Source organism: Scleropages formosus, chromosome 7 (genome assembly GCF_900964775.1).
Source record: "Scleropages formosus chromosome 7, fSclFor1.1, whole genome shotgun sequence".
NCBI classification, from domain to species: domain Eukaryota; kingdom Metazoa; phylum Chordata; class Actinopteri; order Osteoglossiformes; family Osteoglossidae; genus Scleropages; species Scleropages formosus.
In genome coordinates this window covers 31,034,918-31,051,121 of record NC_041812.1, presented here as the reverse complement: position 1 = coordinate 31,051,121, position 16,204 = coordinate 31,034,918, and the positions used below count along the sequence as shown (strand labels likewise).

Below are 16,204 nucleotides of genomic sequence, written 5' to 3'. Positions count from 1 at the left end.
CCCTGTTAAGCAGCACCCACAAACGCAAACTCCGTGCGACGCTGAGCCCCAGCTGTTTGTTGGGCTCCCGAGTACCCAGGAGTCCCAGTTGCTGTTGCCAGTTCATCGGTGCCTATTCCAAAACTGGTTAGATGAGGGAAGACAGAGGGATTGAAAACGGAAAGAAAGAGATGGGATGAGGAAGAGAGAAAATCATAACAGAAAGAGACAGAAGGAGATGAAACGAGAAAGCAAGGGAGAGCGAGGCGGGGTAAAAATGGGATATACAGTGGAGAGCGGAGTGTGAGCAAAGAGGGAGGGAGGCAGTGAAAAAGGAGGGATCGAGACAGAGAGGGAGGAGGGAGAGAGAGAGAGAGGGAGAGGGAGAGGGAGAGAGGGAGGAAAGCAGTCTGAGAGAGAGGGGGGGAATGAAAGCCTACTCAGCGGCACACAGCCACTCTGCCAGGCTGATTGTGAACCCAGCTCCCACTTCAGAGCCAAAAAAGAGAAAGAAAAGAAGGAGAAAATAGACTTTGGTCATCCTGGCCAAAGAGTGTGTCTCCGGAAAGAAGAAGGCGCTGTTGGGACCATGGATTCGGACTCTGGAGAGCTTAGCGAAGGCGAGTTTTCTCCAGGTAAGAGGGCTTTCAATAAGGGGAACCGAACAGGAGCCGGGTCTTTACCGTACTGCTCTGTTTATGCCGCTCGAAGGCGAATGCTCGCGTGCGGATCTGTCCAACACACTCGTGTTCTCTGCGGTTCTTCATCGATGCGATCTGTTCCCGAGGACGTCACGTTCCTGCCTTCACGCCACACTTTGCATGCTGGCAGGTATCCACAGCGCTTTACGGTGCCTTCAGAACATCCGTGGTACTTGTGTAAATAATAACCATGGCGAGAGAAGCATGAGGCTTGCAGGTTGTGGATCCACCGAGATTGATCACAAGGCCCTTTTAATCACTATCCTCAAGCCTAAAGAAAGCTCTGGGATGGTAAAGAAAGGTGTGAGAACTTTCAGAGGCGACGGATGTGCTCGTGATACGAAAAGGAGAACGGGTCAGAAAAATAGCGGACAGGAACAAACGTCTCGCCAGGAATTCAACTCCAGAGCTGTCAGTGCAGGGATAGGGACAGATAAGCTGAGATTGTGGGACGAGCTGGGCTCAACAGCATGGTTTGCCGCATTTCCTGAAACTGGTGAGGATTCTCTGAGCGCTTGGAAACAGACAGAGGGGTGACGGAGGTCAGGCAGGCAGGAACTGGTCACACAGCTTGCTCTTGCCGTCTTTGTGTTATTCTAGATGGAATGAAGTCATGTGTTCTAGGAATTCGAGTTATGGTCTGGCACTGACTTCTGGCTCTGAAGAGTTTGCCGAGCCAGCAGGGAAGTATGGGGATGAGCGCTCGGGATAGTAGCTCACTGCTCAAAATGTGATCTGTCGGCATATAGAGGGAATTGTCGCCAGCCCAGGGCAAGATCACTTGGAAGCGCGGAATGCTTAAACATCCTCTATGTCTGGCATTTTACAGCAGCTAACGTAGCCGGCACTGTTGCGCTGAGAATCAAGTTGAGGGTTGAAGACAGAGGGCATCTTGGCTGACGCCGCGCGGGAACCTCCTCGGGGCGCACGGGGCACCTGCTTGCGGCCGAGTGCTCGCAGTAACGGACACGCCGCTCCTCCAGCCAGCTTCCTTCCTTGCGCTGAAGATGTTCTCTAAATCGCTGCGTCGGAAGTGACAAATGGCCACTGGCTCTCAGGGCTGTCCGCCAGAGGTGCGCGACTTCTCCGCTGCAACGCTTTCAGTTACAGGGAGCCGCTGCCAGCGACAAAAGACAGCGAACCTGAAAAGAGAAAATCGGGGGGAAAGATTCCCACAGACTAAACCACGAAGACATGGCTGGGTGCTTTGGGGAGCAGCTAAACTTTGCGTAAACATTGCCAGCTGGTTGATCTTTGTGGCTTGATGACTGTAAACAATAAGTTTTTCCAGCAAAAGTGAACCATCTATTTATAACCACTTCTACACTAGGCTCAACCAAAGCCCTCTGCCACGTGCTTTGCTCTCGTACACGTTTCTTTTAGCTATCTAAGAAGAGGCAGTTCTTTGAAGGATGTTGTGCTTTTGGCAACACACAGGCCCCTCCTGGAGGGTTAGTGGTGTGGGAAGGAGGTTGGGGTGGGGTTCGGGAGCCCCCATCACAGTCATTGGGGATATCAAATAGACGCGTTAGCTCCTCCAGCTCAGCCACTTCCGCAGAAGCGTGTCATTGGGCCTCTCTCCCTAGTCGGGAATGCTCCGTTAGGCGGAAACCGGTTGCCAAAATTTGATCTGATGGGCACTTCAAAGAAATTATCGTCAAAGACATCACAGTAGTTGCGGATGATGCCTTTAAGAAAAACGGAGTGCTGCTGATCTGGTGGTAAAACATGTTCCACAAGCCCAGCTAAGAACAAATCCTTAGATTTTCCCCCCACATACTACAAAACGAAATGTTTTCTGATGTGTGCAGTCGAGAGCATCTTAAAACGTTGCCCAAGTTGCCAAGGCACCCTCCCTCCCTAGCAAGCTTCTGGTTTCCCTGCATCCATCTGGATCAGAGCGGCTCGGCAAGCGGACCGCCCACTTTAAAAGTTTCAATGGATGACTAATGGTGACGAGCTACAGGAGAGCTGCTCCGCCAAGTCCTCAAAGGAGGAGGCTTTGATATGAGCCGCCCCCTTGCTTTAATCTGGTCCGCAGATGTAGCCCTTGCACCCTGGTGACGGAACACAGGGACCGCCAAAGCTCAAAACTGGAAAATCTGTCAGACTCTAAAAATAAATAGATGAAAAAGAAATCCTTACTGGAAAAGACAGCATACAAGAAAAAGAGCGGTGAATTGACCAGGGTGTAATTCAGAGAGTGAAGCTCACTGTGAGGTCAAGCGTGTTCTTAATTCCTGCCGGAGAACCGGCCCACTACCCTCCTATGGCTCGCACCTTTTGCCTCAATCTGGTCAGGGTGACCGCACATCGCCCCTGGTTCTCCCAGGCTCCGCCTAGGATCCCGTCACGGCGACGCCACCATATTTGCTTTCAAAGACAGTCACGAGACAAGAGTTCACAGTTGGGGGTTGTTTTGTGCATGGCTCATGCAGAAATTTTTCCAGAAGGGTGTGGTGGGCTAGGTTTCACTGGCCCCCCACTGCAAGCCTTACTACATGCTGTCACTAAGCTTCTGTTTTATTGGACTTATTTTGGAGAATGAGCCACAGTCATTACCTTGTGACCTTAAAATACAAGGAGGGCGCAAACTGTGTTGCCACTACCCTGTAAAAACTGTGGAACCAGCAGTTTCCTATTCCTCATATTCCACTTGCACCAAAAACTGACCATGTCTTCTGTAGAGTGATCGAAGGGCCACTCAAATCCTAAATCTTAGTAAGACTCTTAGTAACACAGGGCAAAGGGCCCAGGGGGTCATTTTAAAAATGTCTTCCTGACTTTACTGGTGAATTTGTCTTCATGAGTGACGTGAGGTTTCAGCAGTTTGTACACATATGATCACGCTGGTCAGAAGCTAAGAAGTTATGAAGCTCAGAGACTCGGTTATGATGCTGATCTCTGGAGATACAGGCCTATGGGAAATAAGGGTCAACGTCCTGGAAACCATTACTCCAGTGGGGTTACAAGAAGTCCGTTTTGAGATTCTGTGGAAGAGGAGATAGAGATGTCAACCTTGGGACTTGTGACTAAAGACGACGCTCTCCCAAGCTCAAGCCGGTTCCACGCGTGTTGGTCGCCCAGCCGTGTCATAAGGAAACGCCCAAGTCTCCATCGGAAAAAGTGAGGCTGGTGCAGAAAGAGGAGTGGATCCAGAGCTCCATTATACCCACACTGCTGTTTCCATCTGGATTCACAAACCAGTCATCAGGACCAAATTGATCATTAGCATGGTCTTTAGAGACATAATAAACCGCTTTTTTTTTTCTTTCTTTTTAAACAAAAAGCTAAACTGCGGAAGTTAAGGTGGCCAAAGTCTGTAGGAGGCAGGATAAACACAACCACAGTACAGGGGAGGGAAAAAAAAAAAAAAAAAACTCTAGCAAAGCAAGTTATGGAGTCTACAAAAAAAAATTGCTGTTTGTAATGTGAGAAAGTTGCTGCTGAAATTAGCAAAGCTCATTTACTTGCAGTCTGGAGTACAAAAGAAGAGCGAAATCCACACCGGGGGTCCTTACAAAAGTGCTTCACTTCTGTTTTTTAAAAATGCCAGTTCTATCAAACGCAAACTCTCCAACGGTTCGCTGGATTTTTCCACTCAAATTCCCAGAGGACGGCGATGGTGCTGGGGGTGCTGGGGGGGGTGGCGCCGTGCCAGACAGACCCTCCAGGACGTGTTCCCATGCCTTGTCACTGTCCACGTGACTCCCCCTGCGCTTTCACCAGAGGGGCAGCCTGCTCTCTCCACATAAAATGCAGTGAGCTCTTCAAGGGCAGCGTGACGAGCGGGACATCATCTCTCGGCCCCGGATAGAAAAGACGAAAAGAGGGTTTTTGTTTTTGTGTCGCTTACCTCCTCAAGAGGGAGCAGCAAGGAGACAAGACCCCGAAGCAGCTGTGGGCCTCAGATGGCTCGATGGCTCCCTCCCCCTGGCTCATAAAAAGACCTTCGAATTCTGTGTGTCAGCTGATGAGACCCGAGATCTAAGTTTAACACCCTAGGGCAAGGACAAGGCCCCTCCTGCAGACTCAGAGTGTCTCGGAGTGACACGCTACGGAAGGCGAAAGCAATTCATTTTTCACCTCAATTTCTCCACAGAACAACATCAAGAAAACACTTAAAAGACAAGTTCAGCATCAGATGAGTGCAGAGGATCTGCAGAACAGCTATATAGTTCAACGACGGAATTATTATCGAACGTCAAAGCCTTAAAATCACAAACGCTGCATTAAAATAAACCTCTAATACTATTCATTGTGAGGAGAAAAAAGCAAGCACCAAAAAGTACCAAACATGAACCGTGATACACACTTCAGTACGACATACTCTATATGGGCAATAGGCGGTGGTGCGTTACACAAACATCCTCCCCCCTACCTTTACCCTGAAACCGAGAGCGGTCCGGCGACTCTTGCCGGACCGTGGTGTGGTTTTCAACCCCTGACACGCCATGTGTCTTTCGACAGATAAAATTGATTTCCTTCACGGCATGCCTGCACTGTGCGCACCCCCTCTTTTCCTGTGGCGTCCATCTGCCAAGCACCATTTCCACAAAAAGCACAAATGTGTTTCTGTGACTAGAGGAGGCGGGAGGCAGCGGTGCGGCACAGCACCGTGCATCACAATGCTGCGTTTTAACGACCACCACTCCGAACAAGCTTTCAGATCAATGTAGCTGTTTGGGAACCAGATGAATCAACAGAGATTTCGATAACAGCACCGGGTAATTATGTAAGGGCTCGTCGTTACGGATGGACACCTACGGTATTTCTGCGATGAAGAGGGTGTCGCATTACACGTTGAAAACGAGGGCTTTCGTACAGTTACACGTTAGACAGCTCACAGGGGACAACAGTTATTGCCACTGCACAAGGGTGGGTGCTGGGCTCGGGAAAACTGCACGCGGAAGGGCATCAGAAGACGGGCAGGCTGGTGGGGAAGACATAAAGGCTGGCCATCAGAATAGGAGGTGGCAGGCGGAGGCACTGAAATTTTGGGCTCTCTGGGGTGGAAAAAAGACGGGGAATAGAGTGCATGTTGCAAAGGTGGGCCACAGAACAGGTGATGAGTGGGAGAAGGAGTGGAAGAGCAGGGATTTGTGCAGATGAGTCCGGAGGACAGAGAGACATGAAAGCGCAGAGGGAAACTTTCCCTTTATCCCTCTTGGAGAAATGGTGCATGGGAGCACAAAAAACTGAAAACATCCACTATCAATCTAGTATCTGCATTCTTCCTGTTTTCTATACACTAATATGTCTTTCTATGCTCATGTCCAGGGACACCAAGAGCTTCTGTATCCCATTCAGATTAATATAATTTATCATGATTGGTAACGGCATGCGGTATAGTACGTTGGCAAAGATGCACAGAGGACGCAAAAGCGCAACGGTAGACACCGAAGTGAACGTATTTTCCCTCCAAGTGAACGGTTATATAACATGCCTGTTTTATCCCAGCGCAGCTGTCACCTTTAAAAGCACAAATAAGCCAATAATTTATTGCATGTCCTGTAATGTAAACATTATCTGTCACATTAATTGCATAGTTTCATAAATGTTTGTCACCTCTGAGTGCATTCTGCATTTTGTCAACTACAATGGTACGCTTAATTCTAACCAGCCTGCAAAAACCAGAAAAGGAGCTTTTAAAATGAATCAGCTTTTTCGAAGTATACTTCATTGGTATGGAGTACAACAAAGTATCGGTGGCAAAAGCAGACCTAATGTCTTAAAACCCCTGCACTCTCCTCCAAAAACCAACTGTAGTCAAACACCAGCACACCAAGCTTGCCACAGTTATTAAGCAGGAAGAAAAAAAAAAAACACGGGAGTGGGCGAGTACTTCACTTGTTGAGCTGCAGCCAAGAAAGCAGCAGCTCCTTAGTTATGTTCATTAGTCCTCAGCAGCTCCTTGTTCTGACCTCCGGACTGAACAGAAGCACACACCATTTCCCTAGAATAAAAGGACGTCACCCGCCTTTTACATCAATATTTCCACTGTCTCGCCATCCCTAGTGATACGGAACGCTTTTACCATAAACCACTGCTGAATGTTTTTATTTTTTTACAACGGTTCAGGTACATGACTGTCCTGGCTGATTCCAGGAAATAAACCAGCAGTGATTTTAATTCACCAGCTTTTTAATGAGCTTACCACTGTGCCATACAGACACAGGCAGCTCAATGACTCTGCACTTACAGTGTGTACAGAGGCTCTATTGGGGATGGATCAGTGCAGGAGAGGGTTGAAAGTGATTGAGATATGATACAACAGTCTATAGATTTCAACTAAATCTCATCCAGACAACCTACTGGGGAACAGAGTTGCTCATGATGCAGCCAAAGGGAAGACAGACTGTTTTGCTAGTCCAAACAAGGCCGAACATGACAACATGAGTCTGCAGGTCATCACTTTATTAAAAGTTCCTGGATTTACCTAAAATTTTGGGTGCTTTCATCTTCTGTCCTGTTCAGTCCAGTCCAGGGTGTAACCCCCCCCCCCGCTTTACACCAAGTGATTCTGGGACAGGCTCCGGACTACCGCAACCCTGTGCAAGACAAGTGGTTTATGAAAATGGATGGTTGGATAATGGGAGCTTTCATATTTGAGGAGCTAATTTATTCAATATGTCTTTCTGATGTGGGGGGGTGTGGTGGTGCAGCAGATTTGGCCGGTGCCCGCTGTGTGGCGGGTCCGAGGTTTGAGTTCTGCTTGGGGTGCCCTGCAATGGCCTGGCGTCCTGTCCAGAGTGTTTCCCCTCCCCCTTCAGCCTTGCACCCTGTGTTTCCGGGTAATATCCGGCTCGTCGCGACCCCGCTCAGGACAAGCGGTTGTTGACGTTGGTTGGTTGGTTGGTTGGTCTTTCTGTACTGTTTGCCCTGAGAACAGGAATTTTGGAGGTGGGAACAACTGTCGTAGTACATATCATTGTGGAAGAGTGTTCATTTATGGCAACAGAACACCGAACAGACCTAAAGACATCAATTTCCCAGAAACAGCCCTTTTCAATTACCGACGAGAGGTACTTTAATGAGTCTCGATAAAAGGCAAAATTGTCCAGGTTCAGTTGTTGCCTAAGCAGTGAAATCCTAAATGTATGACACTGTCAGAGCAAGAGAGAAAAACACTACTTCTAGAATGCGGGCTTGATATTTTTAGGGTTTCGACATGCTGCAGTAGGAGTTACAACCAAAATGAAAATTGTCTCTCTGTTCTTAAATTTAAAGTCACCTGATGTTGACATTTGAAAGGCTATAAAGGACTGTCTTTGCAAAAGTGAACATTTTTAAATTTCATGCTGGTTAATATTTAACCAACAGCACAAAGGCAATGCCCATACACTGGCTGATTGATTCTGAAACACAAAACCCAAAACAGTGAACTGTGAGTCAAGCATCTTGTATTTTATGTAAACAGCATGAGACAGAGGTGAGCCATGACAAGCAACGGTCCAAGTTCTATGGTGGGTGCGTTACCGAGACACGGTGACCTCGCTTCCAGGGCAACGGAGAGTTTCAAAACCCACAAGGTGCTTTGATATTGCACTGAATCCGACTCCCCGCTAATTCCGCACAAACAATGCACACCCCCTCTCCCCACACACAATTAATATCGTGCGCACACGCAGAGATCAAGCTGTTTGTGAGGGAAACAGGATGTTTCAGTCTCCCAGTAATTCCAGGTTTGACAGCAGGAAAAGCATATGTGTTACTCACCCAAGTGGATTAATGTTGATTCTAAATGAGAATGTATGTTGAACCCCACCCCACATGACCTGTCACCTGGAACAGATAATAAACACATCAGTGACTGACAGACTGAACCAACCTGCTGGTTTACATTTATTTATTTGGCAGACGCTTTGCTCCAAAGCAACTTCCAATGAACTCCACATAGTGTTATCAGCCCACACACCTTATTCACTGCGGTGACTTACACTGCTAGATATACTACTTACACTGGGTCACTCATCCAGACATCAGTGGAACACACATTGTCTCTCTCTGTCACTCACACACTATGGGTGAACCTGAACAGCATGTATTTGGAGTGTGGGAGGAAACCCACGCAGACACAGGGAGAACGTGCAAACGCCACACAGACTGGCTCAGGGATCAAACCCATATCCTCTCTCACCACCCATGCGCTGTGAGACAGCAGCGCTATTCACTGTGCCACCGTGCCGCCTTTTGGTCTAAAAATCACCTGCAATATACAAATCACAAATACAGACAATAGTATTATCTTTGCGACAAACCACTCCAAAAGTATTCTGTAATGTTCTCCAAGACTATAACTCTCAAAAATGCTTACGAGGAAGTCAAGGCTTGGTGATCTCTTTACTACCCTGTTCATCCTATGGGTGGGAAAGGTTTGTCCGATATGTCTAAGAAATATTCATAGGAACAGTATTTTGTAGTGGGCATACATCAAGGTGGGCACTCTAATAACATTATTAGGTTACTATGAGTCACAAAGTAGACAAGATGAAAGTAGCAGGTAGAGGGGAAAGCTCATTCTTCATATTTTATAAATTCTAAATTTCAAATTTCTGTTGAGATCTGAGGAGAGTGACCCTCACCATTCATTTCGCCCCTTTGGTTTTCTCTAATAAACCAAGGATACGTATTGACACTGGTTGCATTTTGTTCACAAGGAAACCCCAAATTGAAATCAATCAACAAGTGTGACAGGAGACACGAGAGCTGTATTCAGTTGCCAAAGTCATTCCCTGAGTAGCTAATAGATTAAAAGAGGAGCGGAGGTAATGAAAGGAGTTTTCACCAGCGGGGAAAAAGGCGCTGTTTACCATTTATCCCCTTTGTAACAGACATGGAAATAAGTTGAGCGACTTTGAAAGTACCTTTCAATAAAGCAATAACTAAAGGGCTTGTGAGGAGAAAAACACCGCGTGTGACGTAAACAGGTGGTGTGCTGTCCTTCATGGTGTTGACAGTAATAATATTTTGAAGAAGGAGAGCTGACAAGTAGCTAACAGCTAAAGGCTAGTTGCTAATGGCGTGAACGTGAGCACACAGGCGACCTCGCCTTTAATTCTCCATCACCTCATCTGGATAAACAAGTGTCTCGTAACCTTAACCACCTCCTGTTTCACACACCACTGAGATCCCGCAAAGCTATTGAGCTAATGCTCATTTGACTCATTCTAGAAATTTCTGACAAGCCAACTGTGCTTCTACAGCTCCCTGTGGCTGGGCAAACTACATGGGTTAGGATGATGGATGACACAGAATATTAACCAGGTTGCTTGAAGGAAATATTTGTTTAACAATACGTACTAAACAACTTACCATCGCTAACGTCGTGCTAACTGATACGCTCACTGTATGCGCGGAGTCTTTCTGAGGCAACTCTTTTTTTCCTGGCAGGTGAAGCTCAGCGTGCAGTGTAGACATAGACATGTTCCAAAAATTCTATACAGATATTACATATTTCTTTACAAATTTCTAAAAAATTACATTGAACCCAAGGAGAAAACAGAGTCTGCAATGCGAAATGCAATAAGAAATATGTACCATATACCATTCTGTTGTGTGGAAATTTCCCTCTTCTTGACAGAAATGTACAGAGAAGGGAGCATTTTAAAATGTGTAAATTCCAAACATTTTAAATCCACGTCTATAAAACCCTTAAAATAGGGGAAAGACTGTTTTCACACGTTTGTACTGTTGCAAGCTATAAGTTTGGCAAAGCCCGGCTACGCGAGGATGTCATTCTAAGACATCTGTAAGTCCATCTCCTCTCCCTTCCACCCACCTACACTCAATTAACAGCAAACAATAGGATTCACAAACATCTCCCCATCATGCTGACATGGCAGTTTACAGCCCTCACACCCCCACACCGGAAATCTACGTGGACTAATATTGGGGATGGAGTCCAATGGAGCCGTTCCAGCTGGACACGCCTTGTTTCCAAGGTGGATCTGTTCAGGTCCTCACACCAGCATACATGAGGTACACAGGAAGACAGAACTCAGGCTGGGAAACAGAGACAAACTTTTACATCTCCCCTGTGTCAGAACTTCCTCGCGGTCCATGATTGTTCTCCTGCAATAGTTGTGCAACTAACGGTAAAGGATGAGGGAATAAAGGGCCACCAGGCAAATAAATTAAAAAGCATTTAATTAAATCGGCCCACCTTTCAGGGATACATGCTGTCTCTCGCTTTCGATTGTTACTTAACAGACCACAGAGGTATATGTGAAAGGCAGATGTATGACGCAAAACATGCGCGGGCTGTGCGTTTCGGAGACTGAGGCCAGAGGGACATGAGCACCCTGGGGATCCAAATCACTGCTGGAATGACAGAGCAGAGTGGGTGTATAAAAATAGTCGATCTGTCCAATTAAGCAGGGTTGTCTACAGGCCATGACAGGAGAGAGAGACAGAGGGAGACAAAACTGTCCCAAAGTGACCCTTAGACCCCGCTAATGAAGCTATCTCTACGCTGTGGTCCAGCTAGGGTGTAAAGACCAGGAAGATCAGTCTGCGTGGCTAAGCTGCTCTTGGCTGCTGACATGCAGAGAGAGTTAGTGAGATGCAGCACCGGTGGAACATGGGGGGGTTGGCAGTCTTATGACCATAGAGACCAGCAATAAATCCCGTAATCTGAGCAGCTTTGCACAATAACTCTGAATTATTCCTTAGAGTTTAGTGGTCATGGCAAATCAGTAAGAGAACTAATGGCACAAATATCTTGAAACTAATTCTGCGTCGCTTCATATTCTTCATACCATGGAAAACATGCACAATGTATGAATGAATATATTTTTTAAAAAGCCAATGAACTTACTATGGTACTTTTGGGAAACAGACTCCAGGTTTTTGAGTTTGCAGTCAAGTATAGTTAATTCACTTTTACCAGCACAACATCTCTACTAATAACGCACTAAAACACATTTTTAAAGCATTTGGTTTGCTCGTTTTTTGTGTACGACATCCATGAAAAATAAAGCCGGGATATTTCTAATAGCACAAGGTCTTATGAAGCCATCACCGAGTCCATGTTTGGTTATCAGTGCGTCCTCCTCTCACAATCCGGCCAAGGCTCTGTCCACAAGCCGTTCATCTTGTGGACAGCGGTATATCGGACTCACGCAAACAAACCACCGCTGCTCTGCACGTCAGCGCGACGGATCCAGGACCACCGAGGAATCGGCCAGTAGGGAGGCAGCGCCTGTACATCTCAGACTCCGCCCCTTCTGCCCTCTGATTGGCTGAGAGGCCGGTCAGCAGCTATCATTTCATATGTCCAAAAATCCAGTCACTCCCATAAAAGCACCCAAGGCTATTACCTCCCACACAGCTGGAGCAGCCTACACTTAATACCTTCCTGAGACGTATTAAACCAATTAGTTTTGTGTCCTTTAATGAAATGGAAAGAAGGGTGGTGCTCTTTACAGTTATTTGGAGTTATTTTCAAACCCGGGTCCTTGGACTGCAAAGCGACAGCCCTTCGACTGCACTAGCTGCTAATCAGCAACGCATAACATCACGTAGCAACACATTAACGGTATCAATATGTTAACTGTTTACTAGTGATATTCCTCAGGGGGGGATAACTTAAAAGAGATGGACCTGGCAGTATGTGGTTAGCAACAACTTAGCGGTTTATGCTGTCATACAGAATGCCACAGTACTTACCACTACTATGGGAAAGTAGTTTTGAACATGACCTTGGCACAATGTGCCTTTTCGTGTTAACAGTTTGCGTGCTTGTCCTGTTCATGTGTAAAGAGGATTGGCAGCAGGTGAGAAACAGTGAGAGAGAGAGAACCCATCTGCTTGTCTGGCTGCTCATCAGAGAGACTAGGAGACACAGAGCTCAAGGTTAGACATGACCAAGATCAGGGTTCACAGCAGCTGGTGACTAAACACGAGCATTTGATTCAGATCCTGGTGTGGAACAGAGGGCAACGGCGTGCGCTGGGGCAGAAGGATGTTTCTGTCAAGATAAAATGGAAGTGTCAGACTGGCACGGCTGGTACTGCGTGCATCACAAGCTTCCTCGAGTACCACCCCTCAGAGCGTAGTTGGTACTCCCAGGCCTGACACTGTTTGTTCTCCTCTGCTGGAGGCACAGAGAGGAAATCTATACACATTGTCTGAACTGCTTGTCCCATATGGGGTCACGGGGAGACAGAGCCTAACCTGGCAACACAGGGCAAAAGGCTGGAGTAGGAGGGGACACACCCAGGACGGGACGCCAGTCCGTCGCAAGGCACCCCAAGCGGGACTTGAACCCCAGACCCACCGGAGAACAGGACCCGGTCCAACCCACTGCGCCACCTCACCCCCCTCTAGGAAATTTATGTTTGTATATAATGCTCCACACAATATACTATAGCTGTCCCAAAGCGAGCAGCAGGAAAGGAACCAACATAACAAATCAGCGTGAAACATTATGATCAGTAACCACACAGTAAAAAGAGAACAGAAGGCTTCCCACTGCTATAAAACAAATAGCATTCCCAGGGGTTTTTACTACAGTACCAGAACCCTGGGCAGGCAGACGTCCATTGTGGTGACAAAGTGCCTTCAAGAGAGTGGTAAAATCAGCAAGCATCATGTCCCATTAAACCATCCTTTTTAACACGAGACTTTGACGCGCCACAGCGGGAAAATACAAAAGCAATAAAGCGGCGGTGGCGCATGTGGTGACATAATGGTGACAAGAAGCTCTGCTTTTCTTCAGTTTGCGATTCCATTCGGATTCAAATCTCAGCACAGGACCGATTCTAGCTAGTTTTCCCGCTCGATCTGTCCCTGCGGTGAGATTCAGCAGCTCTAATCACAATTAGCGTTACATTTTACACTGTATAATTTTCAGCTGGCATGGTGTGTGTGTGCGTGTGTGTGCGCGGTGGTGGGGGAGTGTGAGCACAAACACATAAACACAGACAGGCGAGCTGTTTGTCATCACATTTCTCTGCCGTCGAGCAGTCGCCCTTACCCAGGGCAACATCCAAAACATGGGAAAACAAGGTGCGCATCAAAGTCAGTAATTCAAAGGCAAATCTGAAGACAAGTCCGCTCGCAGGAACGTTGAGAATGGACTCTGAATTGCCATGCAGTGAATTTAAAAGAGGACAGAATATGAAACAGTGGTGTATTAGAGAGATGAAAGTGTCAGGTAAATTGGGCGTATTAAAATAGGCTTGGACCTGAGAATTACTAAGCAGGAGGAAAGTAATACTTTTGGGTGTGTCTCTGGTTTACTGTACACCTGGGGTAGGGCTGAGCTTATTTGGACAGTGAGACAATAGAGGAGAAAACGGAGCATTGCAGCACAATAAGAGGGCAATATTCTCTATTGACGCGTCATATCGCATTTCGACATATATGCAAACTGACATTTTATTATTCCAGCAAATCAGCAGAGTGTCGGAGCTCAGGAGAAGCACGATCTCCTACGGTGTGAGTGACAACAAGATGAATGTAGGAAATGAGCGCGGCGCTGTGTGTCAATGCGGACTAGGGCCTACTTAGTCACAGTCGGCCAGGTTTCCCTGCACCGCTCACACCACCAAGAGCTCGGAGAGGGAGTTCAATAAATGTAATAAAGAAAGCTGGCGGAATCGGGTCCCTCTCTGCCCAGCTGCATGAAAAACCTCTGGAACGGAAGCCAACTCATTCTAGTGTGAAGGCTAACTGTTCTCTCTCTCCGTTTAACCCTTCCCTGTTTCAATCTTAGGCCATGAGACCTTCAACTCCAAGAGCCTAGCGCTGCAGGCTCAGAAGAAGATCCTAAGTAAGATGGCCACCATGGCAGTGGCCAACCTGCTGACGGACGACACCAGCAGCGAGATCCTGGACGAGCTGTACAAGGTGAGCCGTGAGTACACCAGGAACAAGAAGGAGGCACACAAGATCATCAACGACATCATCAAGATCGCCCTCAAGATCGGCATCCTCTACCGCAACCAGCAGTTCAGCCCAGAGGAACTGGAGACTGTGGAGCGCTTCAAGAAGAAGATGAACCAGGCAGCCATGACGGTAGTGAGCTTCCATGAGGTGGACTACACCTTTGACAGGGTCATCCTCTCCGAGGTGCTGCAGGAGTGCAGGGACCTTCTGCACGAGCTGGTGGAGAACCACCTGACGGCCCGCTCCCACAGTCGCATTGACCACGTGTTCGACCACTTCGCCGACGTGAAGTTCCTGAGTGTGCTCTACAGCGCTTCCGAGGAGTACAGACCTTGCTTGAAGAAGATCTGCCAGGGGATTAACAAACTCCTGGACGAAGGTGTTCTTTAACTCCCACTCTTCTCTTTCGTTGGCCTTTGTTTGCTTTCCCAAGCCTTGTGTGCGATGAACTGTACGTTTTTATCGGGTGAAGACGTTTCCGTGAATCCATATGTATATTACATATATCTCTTGTGCTCCGTGTGCGTGACCTGGTTTTATACTTCACAGATGTTGGGAAAGAGGTGTCCTTGGGAAAAGCCTCCCTGTTTTTGATTGCTTTTTATACACCATTTGCCGTTCCGGCTCCACTATATACTGTTGTTCATTTGTATAATCAATGCACACAGAAAGACACACACGTCAGTCCTAGATTTATTTGTGTTGTACAAATCACACCTACACCCACTTTCGACACACATTCGCTACCCAGCTTTTGTAAGAAGGTGACTGTTATTTAGAGACTGAATGTGAAAGCATAACTTTCCCTGCATAGAAACCAAGTTTTTTAAAAAAAGAAGAGAAAAAGAAAAAAACTGGATCATTACATTTAAATGTAAACACACTATTTCTGTTCCACTTTCAAATTATCGTGCAAAGCAACCATCCATAATTCCAAAATCAGTTTCTACTTTACAAGTCACACCAGAGCAGTGTCTAACCTCCCTGTTCCTGATGGCTGTGCCAATGGGTAAATATGCCATATTCTTCAAAACCACATAAGAGTGTGAACATGGTAAGTCCTGCCTCTTCTGGGGATGTAATGAAATGTTCTTATTAAAGATTGCTTATGAAATTAGTTTGTGGTGTCTTTTTTAATCAATACGCTTCTTCGGTTTGGTTACATCTGCAATTAGGCACTTTAAGCAAAGCAATAGAAGAGCTGAACAGTGGTACTCTTGCTCACTTTGCTTAACTGCTTGTCAGAGTCACGGGGGGTCCGGAGCCTATCCCGAAAAAAGGGGTTGCAAAGCTAAATAGAGTGCACCATGGATGGGACACCAGTCCACTGCCAGTCAATCACAGAAGAGTGGTACCAAGAAGATGAACTGTTTAATCTCCGCCTCTTCATGACAGAGATTTATAGAACAATCCCAGCCCAAAGTCTTTAATCTCACTACCTTGGAGGTTTATCTGCAGCAACTGAGATGCCACTGACCTTCTTCCACAGGGGGCAGGTGGGGTGCTCTTGAAAAAGTTCATTTTTAGACCTCTTAAAACCCTAGCTATTCCCATAGGGCAAGGCGGGTTGAAGATCCAGTCCAGTCCAGGATTCAGTCAATGCTGTAAGGTTAACTGGATGATTTCCTGCC

The 16,204-nt window shown here is 46.9% G+C and overlaps 1 protein-coding gene across 1 annotated transcript; it reads left to right on the top strand.

The window, feature by feature from the left end:
• Positions 1 to 361: 361 nt before the first annotated feature.
• On the top strand, positions 362 to 15,665 carry LOC108942057 (tumor necrosis factor alpha-induced protein 8-like protein 3). The gene is made up of 2 exons (XM_018765111.1): positions 362 to 614; positions 14,401 to 15,665. Exons 1-2 carry the CDS (start codon positions 569 to 571, stop codon positions 14,961 to 14,963), a joined length of 609 nt encoding a protein of 202 aa, XP_018620627.1. The 5' UTR covers positions 362 to 568; the 3' UTR covers positions 14,964 to 15,665.
• Positions 15,666 to 16,204: the final 539 nt, after the last annotated feature.

Excerpts from the sequence above, each read along its gene's own strand:
- LOC108942057 (XM_018765111.1), top strand. The coding sequence starts at position 569 with ATGGATTCGGACTCTGGAGAGCTTAGCGAAGGCGAGTTTTCTCCAG. Across the intron at positions 615-14,400 it reads CGAAGGCGAGTTTTCTCCAG|GCCATGAGACCTTCAACTCC; the intron begins GTAAGAGGGCTT and ends TTTCAATCTTAG.